General features: G+C 33.9%; 1 protein-coding gene across 6 annotated transcripts in view; it reads left to right on the top strand.

Annotated features, from left to right (window-relative positions):
- The window catches only part of SNX13 (sorting nexin 13), a 132,368-nt gene that overhangs the window by 55,970 nt on the left and 53,714 nt on the right, over positions 1–22,684 (top strand). For 3 of the 6 annotated variants that reach the window (XM_045052454.1, XM_045052451.1, XM_023250420.2), the window contains exons 6-12: positions 853–924; positions 10,243–10,364; positions 10,457–10,558; positions 11,803–11,891; positions 16,582–16,665; positions 20,190–20,328; positions 20,697–20,785. In XM_045052454.1, coding sequence (XP_044908389.1) covers positions 853–924; positions 10,243–10,364; positions 10,457–10,558; positions 11,803–11,891; positions 16,582–16,665; positions 20,190–20,328; positions 20,697–20,785 — 697 coding nt within the window. Of the gene's footprint in view, positions 1–852; positions 925–4,781; positions 4,836–6,888; positions 6,902–10,242; positions 10,365–10,456; positions 10,559–11,802; positions 11,892–16,581; positions 16,666–20,189; positions 20,329–20,696; positions 20,786–22,684 lie in introns of all 6 variants that reach the window. The other 3 variants (XM_045052452.1, XM_045052453.1, XM_045052455.1) reach the window with 2 other exon arrangements.

The raw sequence follows: 22,684 nt of genomic DNA, 5'->3' as shown, positions 1-22,684 counted from the left end.
TCTCTAATATACATAAACAATAAAAAATGAAGAAAAACAGACTTTAATTAAAAAAATGATTATTGTCCTATTTACTACAGTACAGCAAAAACAATTAGGATTATTTATTTACTTATTTTAAAGATTTCATTTTTAAGTGATCTCTAGTGTTGGGCTCGAACCCACAATCCTGAGATCCAGAGTTGCACGCCCCAACAGCTGAGCCAGCCAGGTGTCCCAGGAGCCGTTAAGTATTTAAAAGAAGGGAAAATAACTTAATGTTTTTACATATGTAGAATAGAACAGGGGTTGTTAATTGTATATTATATAATTCACATATCACACAATTTAACCACTTAAAGACAGTGGCTTTTATTTATGGAGTTATGCAATCTTCATCACAGTCATTTCAAGAACACGTAAATGACCCACAAGAAACCTTGTATCTACTGTCATTCACTCCCTGTATTCCCCTCCCCGCGCCCCCCCCCCCCCCCCAGTATCTATTTCTAGGTAACCCTTACCTAATTTCTGTTCCTCCTAATTATGTGTCCTTTTGTGACTGGCTTCTTTTTCTTTCACTTAGCATAATATTTTCGAGGTTTATCCATGTAGCATATGTTACTATTCTTTCTTATTGCTGAATAAGAAATAACAAATAACAACTGCCAGACAGGCACTCTGTGATTTTGTCTGTCTTTTTGATTACAGCTGTCTTAGTGGGTGTGAAGCAGTATTTCATTATAGTTTTGATTTGCATTTCCCTGAGAGGTAGTGGTATTGAGCATTTTTTCATGGGATTATGAGTTATTTGTTGTTATTTGTTATTTATTTCATCGTATGATAATAAACCACATTTTGTTTATTCATTAGTTGGTGGACATGTGGATTCATCAGCTGGTGGATATGTGGATTGTTTCCACCTTTTGGATATTATGAAGAATGGTACTGTGGACATTCATGTACAGGTTTTTCTGTGGACTTACGTTTTTATTTCTCTTGGATATACAGGAGTAGAATTTCTATGTCATATAACTCTAACCTTTGAGGAGCTGCAAATTGTTTTTCACAGTGGGTACATATTCTCACCACTACACTATGAAGGTTCTGATTTCTCCACATCCTCGCCTACACTTGATTTTGTCTTTTCTTTTTTCTTCAAGTTTTATTTATTTAAGTAACCTCTGTACCCTACATGGAGCTTGAACTCATGACCCTGAGATCAAGGGTTGCGTGCTCTTTTGATTGTGCCAGACAGGCATTCTGTGATTTTGTCTTTTTGATTACAGCTGTCTTAGTGCGTGTGAAGTGGTATTTCATAATTGTTTTGATTTGCATTTCCCTGAGAGGTGTTGGTATTGAGCATTTTTTCATGGGCTTATGAGTTACTTTTTGTATAGCAACTTTAGAGGATGTCTACTCAGATTTTTCCCCATTTTAAAATTAGTTATTCAGTAATTTGATTAAGTATAGTATATTGTAGACAGTTTTTGTAAATACAATTTTATTGGACAGTCACACTCATTTGTTTGCATTTTTGTCCATGGCTGCTCCTGTGCTACAATAGCAGAGTTGACTAGTTGTGACCCAGACAGTGTGGTCTGCAAAGCCTAAAAAAAATTGCCGTTTGGCTCATTAGAAAACAAGTTTTCTGACTCTTGAATTAGTTTTGTAGTCATTAAAATATTTAGGAAGCATTGTTAAACTAATAGGAAGTACATTAGGGTAAAAATTATTCAACATAGTGTATGATTTTAGCCATGTAAGAAAACCATAAATATGCATGCATAGCAAAGAGACTGATGGGAAATACACTAAAATATTAACTGATCTTTGGATTGTGGATTATGGCTGATTAAGGCTGATGCTGAAAATTAAAAGAAGGAAATTACATTTGGGGCACCTCAGTGGCTCAGTCAGTTAAGTGTCTGACTGGCTCAGGTCATGTCACAGTTAGTGGGTTCAAGGCCTGTGTCGGGCTCTGTGCTGACAGCTCAGAGCCTGTAGCCCGCTTCAGATTCTGTGTCTCCCTCTCTCTCTGCCCCTCCCCTACTCGTGTTCTGTCTCTCTGTGTCTCTCAAAAATAAATAAATATTAAAAAACAAACAAAAAAGGAAGGAAAGAAATTACATTTTACAGAATGAGACTGTATTATTTTTATAGCCAGAGACCGAAGATAGAAACATTTGGTAATGAGCAATAAAGATAGCTAGGATGGCAGCCACATCCCTTTATTTCTTTGGGAAGTGATCTGGAAACTAATGCTCAAAATAGTGTTTTTATATGTGATTAAATAGTAACTAGTCAAATTCTTCTTGATTGAGGTCCATTTATGACTTGTATGACTTGTTTTTCCCTACAGAATTTTGATATATTTTACGGTGGGGTCTAGGAATGTTTCATTTGTCAGGTACATCTTGTTAGAAAAGCTTGTTTATTTTAATATTTTAATACTTAACCTTATATCTAAGAGGATGCACACTTAGCCCTAGGTTATTTCTTTTCCTTTCCTACAGCTTGATTAAGGCTTCCATCACTGTGTTCTTTATACTCACCCTCTAAAATAGCTGAGTGTGTGCCTCATGTGTGTTTCTCTAAGTTGTTCATTGTATTCTGAGATCTGTGTCCTTTAGAACGTCTGGATCTTTAATCTCTTTGAAGCATTGGGCACAGGATGTAGAATTGAACATCTTATGTGGTATTAGAGTTCACTAAATATAATTTCCCTTAATATGGTTACATAAAACTGCATGCCTAAATTTTTTTTCCATTTTCTTTAGTTTTCTTATAACTTTAAGAGTCAGGAGGTTTTGTGTTATTAAGGCACAGTAAATAAAACACTGAATGGAAAATTAAGAATCCTGATTTATTTATTTTTAATTAAAAAAATTTTTTAAATGTTCATTTATTCTTGAGAATACAGTGGGTGGGTTCCCCTCATCGGGCTCAGTGCTGACAGTGTGGAACCTGGGGCCTGGTTCAGGTTCTGTGTCTCCCTCTCTGTCTGCCGTTCCCTGCTTGTGCTCACTCTCACTCTCAAAAATAAATAAACTTTTTTAAAAAATTAAAAAAACTAAAGCCTTGATCTCACTAACTGTATGATCTAGAAGAAGTAATTGAAGTCTGGCTCTATAATGGTGGGACTTGTAATTATTTCAGATCCCTTGAAATTCTAAAACACTAAGACTTCCTTGGTCAGGTTGTACTAGTGTCGGTTTGTTTTTATTTTTCCAGTCATACCTCATCCTCAAAACATGCACTCACATACTCTGTCATACCTTACATTTTGGATACCATTTGGGGAGTTACTTTTTATAGTGTCTAATGTTGCTAATGAAATTTAATTTACTTAGGAATTAAAGCGCTCCTCTAGTCTGTTGTTTTACTAGTAGGAGGTCTTAGAGTAGAATGATAATAAAGTTTGTTTATACTTTTTATTATGTTTCTATGTGGTTAGGAAGAATGCTTGACTTTAGACATAAAAGACATTTAGTGGACTAATCTTTTCTCAATGGTTAAGTCTTGTATCATTGAAAATTAAAAAAAAAAATTATTATCCAAATTATTTATGGCTGCTATTCTTTATAGAATGGTGAAAACAATACATTTGTCGTTTTAGAAGTCTAAGTTGTGTGAAGTGTAAACATTCCTCCCATGGTTGATTTTAAGCTATTGGCAGGCAGTCACTGAACATGGAACTAGAAAAGGAATGTGCACATTTGGCTCTCCCACTTTCTTTTTTTTCCCCTGCTGGGAAAAGGTGCTTCCAATGAAGGGAGCAGACAGATTTGTAATGATGAAGCAGTGAGACTTGTTTCCTTGTGTGGTTGATGATTTAGTTCTTTTATATGTATTTGAGGATTATGGTAAAGAGTAATAGTAAATTTAATGTAAATTCAGTAATGTGAAAAAAAAGTTTCATTATTTTATTCATATCCTTATAATTAGATTTTTAAAGTAGATTTTCAAAGGGAAACAAAGGTGCTCTGGAGAGATGGTTACGGTCACATGTATTTATGAGTAAGTTGAGATGGCACGAAGGGTAATTCTTTTAATGGATTTAGAAGCAAGTTTACAGTTCTGTGCCTTAAAAACCTGCTCAAATTCAATTTCAGGCTGAAGCTTTGGACACTGTAACAAAGTAGTCCTTCAAGGGCTCCTGAAGGCTGGAAACAAGTTAAGGTTTATGTTAAAGTGTGTATCTTTTCTGATAGTGAATTATGAGGGGGAAGTTACTGCCTGATTCAGTGGCTCAAGAAGGGATTCTTCTTAACAGGCCACCTACTTTCACTAAAAGATGTCTTTGGATCAGTTGATCAAAAGCCCTCTACTGCAGTAAAACATTTTTCAAAATCTCCTCTAAGATTCTTATTAAAATCTACCCAGGAAAAAGTAGGAATTTTACTACAGTAAAGATTTTTTTTCAAATGCCCTTTTTTTAAAATAGAAGGTAAAAGAGATGATATAGGAGATTAATACATATTATTATAATTTTATGTGATTGTTTATTATATTGCTTTGTTAATATACCTTTAAAAAGCCTTCAGATGTGTACATGTATGTGTGTGTATATATACATATACACTTAAACACGTACACACTATGCAGTATTCAGTGCCATTCTTACTGTATTCAAATAGGGTCTTAGTAGTTATTTCTGAAAAAAAATGTGGCATCAGGAACACAACATTTATTACAGGATTGTGTGTGTGTGTGTGTGTGTGTGTGTGTGTGTGTGTGTGTGTGTGTGTGTGAAAATCAGTTTTTACTTTTATCCCTTTGACATAAAAGACCATTTCCAGGAAAGTATTCTGCCACGGATGTGAAGATTGCCTTTACTACCCAACAGCCACCCCGTCTTTAGTCAGGCACATCCACCGCATGATGACCCTTACATATACCATGCTTATTCCCTCCTTTTGCACATTCCTATATCCTGTCTTTCTCCCATTTCAATACCACTCATTCAGTAAGATTTGTCTTAAATGTAGCCTCTTTATTTAATCCGTTTAAATTACAGCATAACACTTCACCTCTACTTTTGTGTGTAGTTATTGTCAGTAAAATTTTCAGCTAATTTTGGTATGTTTCCAATTCTGTACTGCTGTGGTAGCAATTCTCTTAACTTATTTCAGTTAACCAGTATTCTCTATTCCCTTTGTAAGACATACAGATTTATGCCCTTAGCATTAAAGCTAGGTGAAAAGACCACTTTCTGGTATTTATGTCCGCTCCTGTTCCCATCTTTTGAGTTTTAGGTTTCTCAAAAGTATGCTTGGCCTCCAGAATATCTGGTCCACTTGGTCTGTGTTGTGAGCTGAACATGTGTGATTTAGAGGAGAAAGATAACCAAATATGTTAAAAAAGAAAGTTGTATTTGTCCAGATGTGTGTATCCCAGTTAAGCTTATTATAATCATCATTTAATTTACTCCTACATAGTTGGAAAAACTATGAGAATGGCAAGGTAGTTTCTATGAAAACTGCCTTTTGCATTGGATTTTACTCAAAGCTAGGTGTTAAATGGATTATAGTTGAATCAGGTGTGCACAAGACAAGTAATGAAATATTGGTGGAAAATCTTTTTTTTTTTTAATTTTTTAAAAAATATTTATTTACTCTTGAGACAGAGACAGAGCATGAGCGGGGATAGGGCAGAGAGAGAGGGAGACACAGAATCCAAAGCAGGCTCCAGGCTCTGAGCTGTCAGCACAGAGCCCAACGCGGGGCTTGAACTCACTGACTGTGAGGTCATGACCTGAAGCTGAAGTCGGATGCTTATCTGACTGAGCCTCCCAGGCGCCCCAGAAATATTGGTGGAAAACCTTGAAAGACTCTGCATCCAGATTTGTTCACAAATGTCTTTAGTTATACTCTTTAGAAGGAATTGGGCACCAAACTGTTGCAGTGTAGGAACGTTTTATTAAAGACAAAAGCCACATTGATATATCACTTAGCAAAACCTTGGTCATATATAAGGTCTTCATTTTATGTTGAAAGTTTATATGATTTACGTTAAAATGAAATATATTTATGACTCCTTTTGGTCAGATATTTTCATTTTCTTACCAGTTACCAGTTTTCCATGCCCTCTGTGTATGTGTGTGTGTGTGTGTGTGTGTGTGTGTGTGTGTGTGTGTGTGTGTGTGTTGTACATGCTTGGATGCGTATTCAAGTTATATAATCATGGACTCTTAAAACTCTTCAGTCCTTAGAGAAAACAAACCCTGGGAAGTAATGTGGCTTGCTGAATTTCACAAGTAATGTAATGGTGCTCTTTACAGAAATAGTTACTTGATTTTGGTGTGTTTTTTTTTGCATTACTGATGATGAGCTGTACACTGCTTAGCATAGATGGAACCAGTGATGTAATTTATATAATCTCATTGTCAGCCCCCATATTTGGGATATTCATTGTCTTGTTTTGGTATTAGCATTAAGTAACTTTAGGATTTAGAAAGGCAAGAAGAACTTCTCACTTTGTGTCCTATTTCAGAACTTAAATAGGGAACCGTCATGTGTGCCTCATGTTGTCTCTCTTGGGACACTTGTCAACAGTGTTTTGACCCTGAAAGAGGAATCCATAAATCAGTATGCGTCGAGTGCCTCCAGTGTTCAACACACTGTTTAGCTATGGGAGATACCCTTGTGAATAAAAGGAACACAGAATAAAACAGACAAAGTCTCTGGCTTCCTGAGGTTTTTATCTCAGCAATTAAATTCATCTCTAGCAGTTGAATTATTTCACTGTAGGTTGTAAGTGCTATAAAAAGTGGAAAATTTGGTGCTTTGACATTGTATCACTGCAGATCCATACCTAGTCTGAAGAAATAAGGCGGAGAGGGAGAAGAGTGAGGGTCAGGGAAGGCTGCCAAGTGAAATTGACTTTTTAGATGAACTCTAAAGTAAGTGGGACTTGTCAAGTGAATGTGAGGGAGAGAAGGGAAATGTGTGGAGGGTGGGTGGGGGTGAACAAACTTGGCAGAGGGATCAGCGTATCTACAGGCTTTGAAATAAGACAGGACGTATTTGAGTTTGAGAAATGGAAAGAGCCCGTGAGTCAGCAGAACAGAAAGGAAGTAAGAGGGTGGAACAGATGGTGATGAGGAAGTAAGCAGGGTCATCCTGGGTATGCATGTTCTTAGAGAAAGTGTTCATGCTTAGCCCTAAGATCCATGGGGAGTTATTGAAGGGGTTTTGAATCTCTTATCTTGTACTATCATATTTGTATTTTTAAAAAGATCGCTCTGGCTGCTGTATGGATCCAGAATGATGGGGATACAAAGGTGGTAGACATGGGAAACCGTTTAAAATAAAAGGCCAGGAATAGAATGCTGGCCGTAGGAATGGAGATAAAGACATGCAAATATATGTTCAGAGAGGTACACTTGATGGTTTGGTTTTTGCTCTTATACTTTAGTAAAACTTCATTACTTGTTTGCATTTCTAGTTAACTTTCTTAATTTTTGCAACTATTTTGCCAAGATATGACAGAAAGGCTTTAGCGGCCTGCTGTAAATTTTAGAATCTCAGGGTAGGTTTGACTATATCACTTATACCCTTGGTAATATAGGCAATAATTCTCTCCTTATTTAAATTCAAGAAATGAAAGCTTATAATAGTAATAAAATGAATTTTATTTTATTGTGTAATAATCCAAGTGTTTTTATTAGAATAAGAATCATGTGGAGGAATAGTTTAAACAAAGTGAAAAGAGCCTTGACTTGTAGATATAATTTAAGAATAATTGATACTAAGAGCTCTAATAGAAAACTACATGTGGATCAATAGAAGGAAGTGTGGCTGTCACAGAAATTGAATGGTTTTTAATTGGTTTTTATATTCCTGTTCCATTTTTACCTATTACATAATTTTAGAAAGTACGTCACTATCTTCAGAATATTTCCATAAGTTTTAAAAGATAAATAATACTAGAAATTTTTAGTAGATGTTTTCCTAATTTACAAAGGGAAGCAGTGTATTCTTCTTCTATCTTCCTAACCTAGAAGAGTTCTTTTGAGTTGAGATTAACATTAAATTTGCACATACTCAGTGGAAGTGAGTTAAGCGAGGAGAAAATAGTGATCTTAGAGATATAGAATACTGTGTTCCCTGTTTTTTTCATCCTCAACATATTTATCTTTTAAGGTAGAAATCCCTATTTTAAATTTAAAATAAATTTTATGTACTTGAATTGCTTATTTTCACTTATTTTGAGTGTTGCTGTCTGTAATGAGTTGAGATGAGTTGAGAACACCTTCTAAAATTAGTAAATTGGAATGGCTGGATGGCTCAGTTGGTTGAGCATCTGCCTCTCGAATTCACCTTAGGTCATGTTCTCAGGGTTGTGAGATTGAGCCCTGTGCTGGGTTCTGCATTGAGCATGGAGCCTGCTTGAGATTCTCTCTTTCTCTCATTCTGCCCTTCTGCTCATGCTCTCTCTCTTTCTCAAATAATATTAAGAAAATTTTAAATTAGTAAATTGTATTTTGTTTGCAAAATTCAGCAAAATATATCAATTGCATTGTACCATGAAATGTAACAGATATAATTTGAAAGTTTACATATTCAGCTTCTAAATTTGTTAGAATGAACCTTGTATCGATTAAATGAGTAATGACCTATACCAACTGATTTCTATTATAAAATTTTGAGGTATGGATGATTTTTTATAAATAACTCAAGCAAAGGTTGAGTTATTTATATGCTTATACAGATTGTGATTTTTTCTATTTATTTATTTATTTATTTATTTGTTTGTTTTTAAAGTTGATTTGTTTTGAAAGGGGGGGAGGGGCAGAAAGAGAAGGAGAGAGAGAATCCCAAGCAGTCTCCTCACTGTCAGTGTGAAGCCCCATGCGGGGCTCAAACTCACGAACCGTGAGATCATGACTTGAGCCGAAACCAAGAGTCAGATGCTTAACCTACTGAGCTACCCAAGCACCCTTTTTTCTTTTTTAAATAAGAATAAAGAAAACTCTAGAGACTGCTAGATTTAAATTTTTATTTTTAAATTGAGGCTGAGTATTGTTATTACATGTAGTATATGGTTATATACTATGGCTCTTACAGTACTCTAAATAATGTTAACCCCTTCTCACATCCCTGAGTGCAGGTTACCTTTTTAATGTTAATTTGTTTTTGTGTTCATGTACTTAAAGTTTACTTTTTCTTCCCATGTATGTATCAGAATTATGGTTGTTCATTTAAAAAAAATACTGTATTAATAACTTCTGTTTTTATTTGAAAACAAGCGTCTGTTACAGTCCTCAATGCCATTGCCACCTTTAAGATTTCTCCAGAAGTGCAACAATAATCAAGTTAATTTCTTCATTAGCTTCTTTATTACATATATTTGGGTAAATAACATAATGAATTATAGTTTACTTTTTCTTTGCTCTTCTCTCACCCAGCATCTTCATGAGTAGATTCTTTCTTTTATCTACTTGGTTTGTTTCAAAAAAAGGTGAATTAAGTTGAATGCTAATTTAAGGAAAATAGCCCTGGAAAAACTATTTAAAAATATCACTTAATCCAGGGACAGGTGTAAACTGTTTTTGGCTTATCTGTTTTGTTACCTGTTTCACTATTGTACTAAATTAGCAATGTTTCTTGAGGTTTGTTACTTTTAAAATAGAGTACTAGGTAGCTTAATAAAATTAGTAATCCTCTTTTTCATGGATAGTGACTTTTTATATCATTCTTTAAACTATTTCTGTGGGACTGTATTTCAAATGATCAAGTTTTTAAGTGCTAGTATCTGCAAATGGAAATCAGCCTCCTACTGATGGTATTTGGTTCAGAACTTGGGCTGTATGATTAAGGCGAAGAATGTGGAGAATTCAGTAAGGGTTCAGAAGGAATCAAGAAATGTCTCAAGTGCTCTTTTAAAAGCAAGCAAAAACATTCTGAATCCCTAATTTATTCTTACATGTGGGGTGAGAAATTACATGATATACCTGTTGTCAGACTCATTTCAGATATAACTGGAAAAACTATTTTTCTATTTATTTTACGCACTTAGAAAGTATTTTTAAGCTGTGGCAGATAAAATATTTCAAATAATATTGTTCAAAGACCTAATCAAGTAGATTTGATATACCTTGGGTCTTGTGAAAGGGAGGACTAAGATGTAATAGTAATTAACTGAACAAAATCTCATTATAAATAGATTCAGTCTCTGTGATGATCATGTTGTCTGTGAGTCATTAAAATGAATTTATACTTTCTGATTAAAACATTTATATAATGTGTTTTTTATAAGGTCAAAAGAAATAGACTGGCAACCTTATTTTACTACACGCATTGTAGATGATTTTGGCACACACCTACGAGTATTCAGAAAGGCTCAACAGAAGATAACAGAGAAAGATGATCAAGCAAAAGGTAATATGTTTATTGCCTTTGAAAATTAGGACTTTAAAATCTGTTTTTCTTTATTATTCTGCATTTCTTGAATTGTTCTTTTCTTTGTCCAGGTACAGCAGAAGATCTTGTGGATACCTTCTTTGAAGTTGAAGTTGAAATGGAGAAGGATGTTTGCCGTGATCTAGTGTGCACTTCTCCCAAAGATGAAGAAGGTTTTCTTTTCAATTTAAGTCTTTGGAGAACAGTGTGCAGAATGGTTAGAGACAAGTTAGCAGAACAACGAATAGAAGGGTAAAAGGTGAAATTATTTTTACAGGAAAGGTAGCATAGTGTAGACACTGTCACTATTCATTCTATTTTTTTTTTTAACTATTAAAAGTAGTTTCCAGATTATTTTTTTTAAACTCATCTTTAAAATTTGAAGATGAGATTAGAGATTACCTCTCTTTTAAAATATAGCAAGCACAAACATTTTATGATTGTATATTTACTTTTTATGATCTGTAGTAGATTGTCTTCTCCTTGAGTTTATCATTTCTACTTCAAGAGTACACTGTTACCCTAAAATATTTTCTAAAAGAATGAGTATAATTTCAGATAAAATTTATGGAGTTGAATGGACTTGTACTTTCTTTGTCAGAGGTTAGACTAGATAAGTTTTAGCTGAAGATGTCTTTTTTTAGTTTTATAGCCACTGAGAAAGAGTCAGAAAGAGTCTTTGCTACTTGACACATTTTTTGTTGTTGTTAACAGGATCGGCTGTATAATTACGTTTCCAGGAAATGTTAGCATATGAACAACTACAGAAAAGCATTTGTAGTTGTGGAAACTGTTTTCTTTGATTTCTACAATGTGCTCAACTTTTTATTTTCCTCTTTTATCCTTTTTTCTTCTTTCCTTTTTATATTTATTGTGCAATGCAATTTTTAATTGCCATTTTCTTAGCACTGACCTGAAATAATAACCAAATAGAAGAAATAGAGTGATGTGCGTAGATTGAGCCCTCATAAATTAGTAACGTAGAAGAGCATAACTTTTTCTTTTGTTATTATCTGACAGAATAGTGGAAGTTCTTTCTTTGAAAGAAGAATTACAGGTATATTTTAAAATATGCAAGAAGCTTTTATGTATACAAGGTAATTTGTAGTAGAAGTGTAGAATACACAGTACAGCTAAAACTGTTTTGGGGAAAACACTTTTATAGTTGAAGTTTCTCAGTGATTCAAAAATAAGGTAAAACTGAGCAGAATAAAAAAAATAGTAGTTTGATTAATGAATAGTTACTGTTTGGAGAATAATGAAAAAACTTTAATGAATACTACATGGACTAATTAATTATTGAAATAATAAACTTGTATAATCAGCCGCTTATTTCTGCCTTTTTGTGTTTTTTTTAATCAAGAGTAGGTGGAGATTTTATATTTTCTAATGTAACGGCCACCTTTTTCATTTCTAGGATTCCTAAGGGATCTGTGTGAGGTCTTACTATATTTATTGCTACCTCCTGGAGATTTCCAGAACAAGATCATGCGATACTTTGTCAGGGTAAGTGTAAACTCCTATTAAATAAATGTCTGAAGAAACTTAGAGTAATAATTTTCAAAATATTTGGTCTCAGGACCCTGTGAAACTCTTAAAACTCATTGAGGACCCCGAAGAGTTTTTGTTTACATGGGTTTTTGTTTACAGATTTATTTATCAATATTTACTGTATCATAAGTTAAAACTAAGAAATTTTGAAACACAAGAATGTAGAAGCACACATTCCATTAGTTAATTGATGTATCATCACACCATCATGTTCGTTTCTGAAAATAACACTGTGTGTTTGTCTCCCTCCATCCCTCAGAGGTCTCTGGACAACACTTAGACAAACTCCCTTAGAGTCAGATACTGGGATTTTGGGTTATAACAAGGATGTGTTTTAGATTTTATTTAATATAGCTTTACCTATAAACTTACTGGAATGAGGCTAATTAAAATAATACTTCTGGATAGAAACTTAAAAAAAACCCAGACAGTTAAGATTCTGCTTCTTATAATTAGAAAATGATTAAGTGGGATGAGAACAGTAGTTTTGGAATTTTTATGTCCTGTATGTAAACATTTGGAGTAAAATTCCAAATATGGATATAAAGGAATAATATTTTGGTTTTGGCTGCTGGTTATGATTGAGAAATGCTAGCTAGCTACAACTATTATGCTGGTTGAATGGATAAAATGAAAGCTTCTAATTTATATGAAAAGGAAAGCTTAGAATCTTTTTAGTCTATCATCCAGCAAAATAGATACTAATTGCTGAGGTGTGCTTTTATGCTTATATGTTATTATTTAAGCAATACCACACAATTTCTTAGTACCTACCTAAGTTGAGGTCAGTGTCCTTCTCAAGTAGGGTAGTGGTACTGTGAATTAGGTAGAAAATGATTGGTTTTAATAGGAAATGTCTGATAGATGATGTATTGTTAAGACCAGTTATTTGGGCTAGTCATTATCATGGGTGGTAAAATACCTGACACGTCAATCGCTAGATTTCACAACTGCCACTGAAGGAAGATACTGGTAGTCAGTCATAGCACTCATTCACAGAATCTTTGTCTTCCTGGTACATTAGACAGCCACTGCTAGGCAGTGTCTCAGCTACTTCCTTATGGCTGACAGTCTTTTCCCTCTTGAAATTCTGTCTTGTCTTGGGTTCCATGTCATTGCTCTCTTGATTTTTCTCTTCGCTTGGTCTCTTTTTTAGTCCTTTTTAGATGCTTTAACTCCTCTTATATCTAACCTTTAAATACTTAAGTTCTTAATCCTAAGCCCTCTTCTTACCCATTCCTATGCCTTTAAAATCCATCCAAGTGCTAATGACTTTTAAATTTATATCTTGGTACAGACTTCACTTATGAGTCCCAGGCTACTGTGACATGCTGCCCACTGAAATCACCATTCGATTGACCTTTTAAACTTCAAATGTCCAAAATGGAAATCTTACTCTTGTTTCCATGTCCTCTCTTGCCTTTTAAGTCTTTTCTCCATCCTAGCCAATGCCATGACCATCAAGTAACTTTTTCACATCTTGAGTTCTTCCAGAGATTTGCAAGGCCATGCGTGTTGTGGCCTTGTTTACCTCTCTGGCCTTTGTGCCATGCGGTCACTGTATTCCAGTGATACTGATTTCTCCAAAAGTGCCATTTTCTCCCTACCATAGGGCCATCTTATACTCTTTTTTGTCTTCTCAGAATGGTTCCCCTTATTTTCTTGGGTAAATTGTCTGCATCTTTCATATCTCACCTTCTCAGAAATGCCTCCCCTGACCACCCAATCTAAACTTCCCTCATAATTCCCTATTACCGTACGTAAGTAAACAGTTACTTTCCTTCATAGCATTTGCCATATTTAATATTATAACTGGGCTGTTGTGTTTATTTACTTGCTGCCTCTTTCTGCCAGTAGTACTGTGAGCCCCATAAGGACAGAGGACATATCTGTATCATCATTATGTACTTCATGGCTATCATCACACCTGGCACATAGCAGATACCCAGTCAGGAGAATTAGTTTTAGTAAGAGGAAACCTATTTGCCCTTCTTGCTGCTGTGGTGTACATGCTACTTTAGCTTCTTGAAGATTAAACTGGCTTCTAGGAGATGTGAATGAAGATGTGCCTTATTACATGAGGTTATATTTTAAATAAGTAGGATTGTTTAAAAAGCAAGTATATTTTGCTATAGATTGCTCTTTTAGACCATTATTTGATTTCTTTATGTTTGAATAATTATAGGGTACTATATTCAGCAAATCGTTTTTTTCTTTTTTTCTTTCAGCTTGATGGTTGATCAGTTTTCTTTTGTTGGTAATTCAGGTTTTCCCCAAAGATGCTGTTGATCAGATTAAATAACAGATTAAAGAGTTGTTACTTATTTCCTTTATAGGGATCCTTTATATGGATTGTACAAATCACAGAACTTGACTGCAATAATTGCTATTTAGTCATGTCTGCTTTCTTTCCATTATCATGTTTTATTTAAAGATTCATGGCCTCAGTGACTTTGTAGCTTTTAAGCCTTCATATTGGACAGCTGGCGCTTCTGTCAAAGTAGAAATTATAAGGAAAATGCTACCTATTTTGGAATGTTTAGAGCTTTCACTAGAACCTGTATAGGAATTGTTGAGTCATAGGATTACATCTTGACTAACCAGACGCTTTCATGAGGCAAATTAGAAGATCAAAGTAATTTTCTAATACAGATTGACAGATTGCATTGACTAATAAGAATCACTAGATCTATTCAAAATTCTTTCCCACATGTGTTTTTTTCTTATTTTGCAAAGAAACTTACAAAAAACTTGGTTTTATTTATGTATATTCTTCTTACGTAGTACATTTAAAAATTTGAGCATATGAGTTCACCTGGGTGGCTCAGTCACTTGGGCGGCCGACTACAAGCTCAGGTCATGATCTCGTGGTGTGTGAGTTCGAGCCCCGCGTCAGGCTCTGTGGTGACAGCTCAGAGCCTGGAGCCTGTTTCCAATTTTGTGTCTCCCTCTTTCTCTGCCCCTTCCCTGCTTGCTCTCTCAAAAATAGCAAACATTAAAATTTGAGCATATGTGGCCAGAGACATAACTTGAAGGAATGAATTATATAAATATAATTTTTAAAATTTGGAGACTGAAACTAATCTTGAAAGAATAAACAATTACTTCTAATTTAAGACTGTAAGATGTCTTAAAAGATGCTTGAAAAAGTTATTGGACCTGCCCCACGTTGGGCATAGAGATGACTTTAAAAAAAAAAAAAAAAGATGTGCCTAGCTGGCTCACTTGGTAGATTATACCACTCTAGATCTCAGGGTTGTGAGTTTGAGCCCCACTTTGGGTGTAGAGATTACATTTAAAAAATGTGAAGAAAAGAAAGGAATTATAAAACAGAAAGTTATTGGAACCTTCATGGATGCCTTTTGGAAATGTTAATTCATCCTTAGGTAATAGTTGTCAGAGACTTGCACAGCTTACGAAAAGTAGAATGTATATAAGATAACTCACTGAAGGAAAATAAAGTGAAGGCTACCTTTATGAACTTATTATACTGGAAAATGAACCAGATAAGTTAGAGAAATTGGTGAAAGGAATAAATAAATTGGTCCTTTAATTAGAGAAGTCAAACATCCTGTTAAACTGACATTTATTTAGCCTTTCCAGTATTCTTAAGAAATGGTGTTTTATAAATTTAGATATCACATGCGTAAAAGGATGAAGATTAATAATGGGTGAAAATTTGATATAAATAGGATCAGCACTAAATTCTTAATTTGCTTTATTTCCATTCCTTTAATATTTCTCAAATGCCTGCCATGTTTAAGACAATGACCTTGAGTAAATATTTTTGAAGATAGATAAATCAGTAGATCAACTAATAAACGTCACTTATATACAGAAGGTTCCTGGATATTTGCCGTGTTTCAGAGAAGTAGAAGATAACACAATTACATGGGGAATGATAAGTGATAAATGCCATAAATTCAGGGCACGAGTGTATCTTAAACATGTAAGTAAAAAAGTGTTCAGCTGGAATGATCAGGGTTTAATTTGATTGGATTTCATTCTGTAGTCAAGGGCAGGATTTTAATAGGTTGCAGAGTAAACAGTTGTAAAGAATGAGAAGATATGTTCTAGAGAAAGATGAATAATTATATTACCATATTATTTTTTTATTTTCTCTTAGGAAAAATTTCAAACAGACAAGTATAGAGAATAATGCAGTAGACATTTATGTACCAACTACCAAAATTTAACCCCTGTTAATGTTTTGCTATAGTTGCTCTTTTCCTCCCTTGAAGGTAACCACTATTTTACAGTCGGTGTGTATCTTTTCCTATTGTCCTTCATTTTTATTCTTTTAATTAGATGTAGAAATTCATAGACACTTGGTACCATGTTTTGCCTTCTAAAACTTGACATAAATGCTAACATACTAGAGATACCCTTCTGCTTTTTTCTACTCAACTCTAGATGTCATTGTGGAGATACAGCCAAGTTGATACAGGTAGCTTTATCTCATTTATTTTAACTGAGGTGTATTAGGTCATCTTTTTATAAGATGTGTTGATTATCAAGTTTTACATGTGTCATATCTTTCTTAAGTAACAGCATTATGTTATTTACATTATGCTGTTGATTTGAGAAGAATATTAAGTTAAATTTGCTTTTTTTTTTTTTTTTTTTTTTTACATTTTTGGTCCAGGAAATCCTTGCACGAGGAGTTCTTCTTCCATTAATAAATCAACTCAGTGATCCTGATTATATTAATCAATATATCATATGGATGGTATGTACTTTCTAAAATTACAACTCTGTTTTTAAAGCATTTTTTTTTTAAATTTAGAAATAATATCTGGGGATCAGGATGATCAAGCAATAATTTATTGAATAAATTAGGTAAAAATATATTTATAGATAATCTTTATGTTTCTGCTATTTCTGTTTGCTCATAGGTTGAATGTGCTAGACAAATTCATTGTAAGAAGTTTGTTGATATGATAATCCTCTCACAATTTTGGTATTGTTACCACTTATTTAAATTTAAAAAAAGGATGTTTTCCTGACGGAGTGTATAGATTATGAGTACTTTTAAAAGCTGCTGTTTGGTTTCAAACACGGCTGTGGTCTGAACTACTTAAATATATGTACTTTATGTTTTATACTATATAGTGCAGGAAAATGGGGTAGGAAACCTGGACTGAGAATGGGAGCCTGTGTGTTTTAGGTTTGTTTCTGTAAGTTGCTTAGTGTGTATATAAGTAGCTAACTCATAGTTTTCTCATCCTGGCAGACATATCAAAGGGTTAGTGATTATTAAGTTTAGTAGTTATAATTATTTTTGTGTGATTATATATGGCTTTCCTCAATAAATTCATGGTCAAGGAAGTATTGTAAATGGGGTGTTGCTGGGAATACTTTGATAAATACTTCTAGATCTTTGATTCATTTTCTTGAATTGGAATTTTTCCAGTAACTCAGTCTAGTTTTTGTAGGAGAGAGTTACTTTATTTATTGTTCTTTGTTTCCAGTAGCCATTATCAAACTATGGAGGTCACACAACTTGATTCTTCTTTTCCTTTATCCTACTAGGCTCTACCAAAAGCTTTAAAAATATGTATATCTGTCTAATTAAAATTTTTACAAATACATATCCTCTGGTTAGGAATTCTCTGAAATTTATTCTAAAGTAGTAATAAGTTTGAAACAAAGACCATTAATGGCCGTTGCTTATAATACTGAAAACTTGAAAGCTTTTTAAGTGTTCTACATAGAGGATTGTGTAATTATGGCATATTGACACAGTAGAATATTTTGCAGCCATTAAAAAGAATGATGACGGTAGTGTATCTTGAATATGAAAACATGTTTATATTTTTAAGTTGAAAAGGATAACTAAAAGTGATGTGTGTTTGTAGATAATGCTTTTTAAAAACAAATATGTAAATATTTATTAATGATTGTATAATTCTGATAGTGTATATACTGATTGAAATGTTAATAGAAAGGTAGGATTATGATAGTTTTAATTTTTCTCTTGTGTTTATATATTTCATTTTATATGGAATATTGGGTATATAACAAAAAAGTATTGTTTTAAGAAATAGGAAAATACAGGTAAAATTTGAAAACATTTAAGTAATAAAATAAGGGTAAAAGGTATTAAAACATTTTATTATAACACCAGAAAATGGATGTTTTATGCTGTATAATCTTACCTGTGTTACAGAAAAGGGTGCATGTTCACCAGAATGTTATCTCTCACTCATGGGATTAGGAAATATTTTTATTCCTATTTATATTTTTCTTTAGCTTTCAATTTTTCTTTTGCTGACCTTGTATTAATTGTATAATTAATTGTATGGTGAAAACATTTTGGGGGAGAGATTTAACATATAGATAGTCTAAAAAGAACTCAAAACACCAAATTTTTACTTGTTCTTCCCACACTTGGGCTTCTGCTATTGTGTATGATGCTTGTGGTTTTTTGCTATTTAATGAACAGGAATTGATCACTATTTTACTTGCAACACAATATCAGAAAATATATTTAAAAAGGAAGAGTTTATCAATAAAGGATCTCTAGCCTACTTGTGGTCGGGTTTACAGTCTTTTGACATTATTTGTGTGGAAAACATTGTATACATAGGTATTATAAACATTAAAATAAGCTCAGTTCTTAGTTCAGTTCATTTCTATCAACTTAGTGTACAGTTCATTTCTATTTGAAAGGAAAAGTTTAGAGCAGTTTATTATTTATTTATTTATTTTTGAGAGAGAGGGCACAAGTGAGTGAGGGCCAGAGAGGGAGAGAGACAGGGAGAGAGAAAACTCCATGAGGCAGAGAGAAAGAGAGAGAGAGGGAGAGAAGTGGGGCTTACCTGAAGCAGGGCTCAAGCTCACCTGACGGGGGATCTCGAATTCAAAAACCATGAGATCATGACCTGAGCCAAAGTCCAGTGCCTAACCATGTGAGCCACCCAGGCACTCCCAACAGCAAGCAGTTTAGTAGTAACATATTTTCTCTCTGTATAAAATGTTAGTGTTGCCCAACAGTATTTTTTTTTAAGTTTTTTAAAATTTATTTTGAGAGAGGCAGAGAGGGAGAGCGAGAATCCTAAACAGGCTCCCTGCTGTGAGCACAGAACCCTACTCAGGGCTGGAGCTCACAACCTTGAGATCATGACTTGGGCAGAAATCAAGAGTCTGAAGCTTAATTGGAAGCTTAACCCACTGAACCACCCAGGCACCCCACCCCACAGTTTTAAGTCATTTCTAAAAATAGTATGGGTGAATTTGCATTATTCATCTCTGAGTATGTATTTTTTTAATACAAACTAATTAAGGATAAGTCTTATCTTTTACTGTGGAATAGATTACTTAATTGGCTCATATTGTTATCTCTAAATAGAGCAGATGAATGGGCAGCTGTTAATTTGTTTCTTAATGTATTCTTAGAAAAATCAAGACTTTAATAACCTACCTTTTTTTTTAATCACTCAAGTAAAATTTACATGAAGTAAAAGAAATTGCCAAGTGGTCTTCCGAAGTTGTGTTCTAATTTTGCACTTTGGTAGTACCATTTGAGAGTTTTTGTGTCTCCACTTTCTGGTCAACATTTGGCATTGTCGTTTTGTTGTGGTTAACTTGCATATCTAAATGATATTTGAGCATCTTTTCATACACTTACTGGCCAGTTTTTCCTTAGTTCTGAACTTAATCACTAGTTTTTTGACCTCTTTGGAGAATGGGTAATATCTCAAGTCTGCTACCTTTTCATAGATCCCCTTATTGCTTTACTTAAATCTTATTGGCAGTCACAGTGGTTAGTCACTTCATAATATCCTTGACTACTTTTTCTGCCTCTATCTTTGTTATTTGCTTGGTGCAACCACACTCTGGTTAAATTCAGCTCTACTGTCCACCCCATTCCTGTTCTTAAATAGCACGTGGCTAGAGAAAAAGACAAAATGACAGAGGTATTTATGTCATCACATTGATTCTGTGCAATTTAGGTCACAGAATGTTACTTTTCTCTTTAAAACCCTCCAGTAACTTTTCATTCCGCTCAGCGTAAAAGCCACAACACGTATTGTACGCTGCCCAATGTGCCTTCCATTGCCACTAATCTCATCTTCTACTCCTCTGCCTCTTCCCGGGACCATGAGTACAGAGAGGTTTTCATTTTGTTTTCTTATACGCACTGGAATAAACACTTGCTGTAAGGTTCTGCGTAGCACAAGGTAGGCACTGAAGATTCCTTTTTTCCTTAATAAGTCCCCCTCGCACATATTGTTTTAACTTTTTTTATAGATCCGTGATTCTAATTGCAACTATGAGGCCTTTATGAACATTATTAAATTGAGTGACAATATTGGAGAGCTAGAAGCAGTCAGAGATAAGGCAGTAGAAGAATTACAGTATCTTCGATCTCTAGATACGGTTGGTGATGGTAAGTCATTTAAGTATGAAAATGTCTTCTTTAATCATTACTATATCTCTAAATAAAACTTTAATTTGCCTAAGTGTCATTTTATGCTATTTTTTTACCTTAACTGCATCTAAATCTTTATTATGTTAACATGTGCTAAGAATAAAAGCATTATAATTTCCTGAATGTGAGGCAATTAATACTGTAAGTCTCTAAAAATAATTGGCATGGTTTAACTTTAATTAAATAATTTCACCATAAAATTTCAGATTATTTCTCTTATTGTTTGCTCTGTTCATTGGTTATTATGTTAAAGTAAGTGCATGTTTAAAGTATTTCATAAATAACATTACCGATTTCTAGCTCACAATCAATTTGTTTGTTTTTAGATATCAACACTATCAAAAATCAAATAAATAGCTTATTATTTGTAAAAAAAGTATGTGACTCAAGAATACAGCGGTTACAGTCAGGCAAAGTAAGTACTTTCTAATTAATGTTTAGTTACAAATACTTTAAATTCATTTAAATATCTAGCAAATAACAAGAATTGTGATATTAACCAGTGTAGCCCTCCACAAAAGGCCTTGCAGAAAACTTTTTGGATACACTGTATTATCCTATATTAAATGAAGCTAAAGAGATTAAAAACTTCCTGAATAATGCTACAGTAATTAAAGGTTTTTATTTATTCATCTATTCATTTGCTATTCAAAATTCAACCTTTACATAATTTTATACAGTGGGCACCATTTTAGATGGCTGTAATAGACAAAATCTCTCTCTTCATTGAACTTAACATTTTAGTTGCAGAATCAAAAAATAAACCACTAAGTAAATTAATATATAATGCTAAAAAATGTACAATATGAAAAATAACAAGTAAAGCAAACTAGAGGGATAGAGAATGTATAAGACTGTTTTAGATAGATGCTGACTGACTTGGTGACATGTGAGCATAAAGAAATCTGATAGATTAATGAGAAAGTCCTGAGAATTTTTTGTCTTTTGTTGATCTTTCAGGCAAAGGTAAAAGCATATACAAAGGTCCTGAGATAGGAAAGTGTTTGCTGAGTTAGAGCAGGTCAGTATGGTATAGAATGAATGAGAAGGGATTATATTAGGAATGAAACTGGAGAGGAACCTTGGGGGTTAGAGCATATGTAGTTTTATCTGCCACGCAAAATTATTTCAAAATTCTAATTATGACGGGAACCCATTGGAGATTTGTTCTGGCGACTGACATGATCTGACTTACGAGTTAAAATGACTACTTTGACTCTTGGTGATGATTAGATTGTGGTGGAGTTGCGGGGGACAAGAATGGAGACTGACAGATCATTTAGGAGACTACTGCTTTAGTCAAGTAAGAGATGTCTACAGAGGTTGTGAGAGGTAATTGAAGACTGGATATAGTACTGACAGATTTACTAAGAGATTAAATATGGAGTGAGAGAAAAAAAAGGACTCAAGGAGGATTCCTAGAATTTTTGGCCTGAGCAACTGCATGAAAAATGTTGCTATTTACATTTATAAAATGGATAATACAGGGAAGAGGAGTTTTGCCAGAGAGAATTAAATTTTCATGTTTTAGTTTGAGATCCCTGTTAAACAGTCAAGTCAACCCACTAATTGGTAAACTTTGTAGTTCAAGGGAACGGTCAGTGATGGCCTAAACTTTGAGGATCCTCAGGATTATTAGACAGTTATTTAAAGTTGAGACTGGATGGATGAGGTTTCTTACAAGAGTGAAGGTGAGTAAGAAGATACCAAAGACTTAGTTCAGTGGCACTATAGTTACTAGAGTTTAAGACAAAGTGGAAGATCTAGCTAAAGAAACAGCTAAGTCGCTGATGAAATTAAAGGAAAACCTGGGAGTGTGATATTCCAGAAGCCAAGCATAGAAAGTTTTTAAAGAAGTGAGAGATCACATATTTCAAAGGCTGCTAATAAGTTGAGTAAGATGAAGACTTTTAATTGGCCATTAGATTTGCCACCAGGGGAATATTGGTGATCTGATAATAGCATTTTGGAGTAGTGGAGAGAAACCCTAAGTGAAACCAGTCCAGGAGAAAATGGGAAAAGATGAATTAGAAATAGTGATTATAGGCAGCTGTTTGGAGGAGTTTTGCCCTGCAGAGGAGCAGAGAAATGGGGCTTTAAAACAGAAAAAAACAGTTTTTACTACTTTTAGTTTTTAGTGTAGTCAGGGGTTTTTTGGCTGATTTTCTATTTTGGAAATTTATTGTGACTCTCTGGGCTTGTAATTTTGCAGTGTATTTAAATTTATTAAGGAACAGAAGACTAATTTTTGTAAATCTTGGTTTAGTTTGCTGGATTAATTATAACTGACCTTACTTGAGGCCACATTTGTCGT

The sequence above is a fragment of the Felis catus genome, chromosome A2, assembly GCF_018350175.1.
Source record: "Felis catus isolate Fca126 chromosome A2, F.catus_Fca126_mat1.0, whole genome shotgun sequence".
Taxonomy (NCBI): domain Eukaryota; kingdom Metazoa; phylum Chordata; class Mammalia; order Carnivora; family Felidae; genus Felis; species Felis catus.
This window is presented reverse-complemented; position numbering and strand designations above follow the sequence as displayed.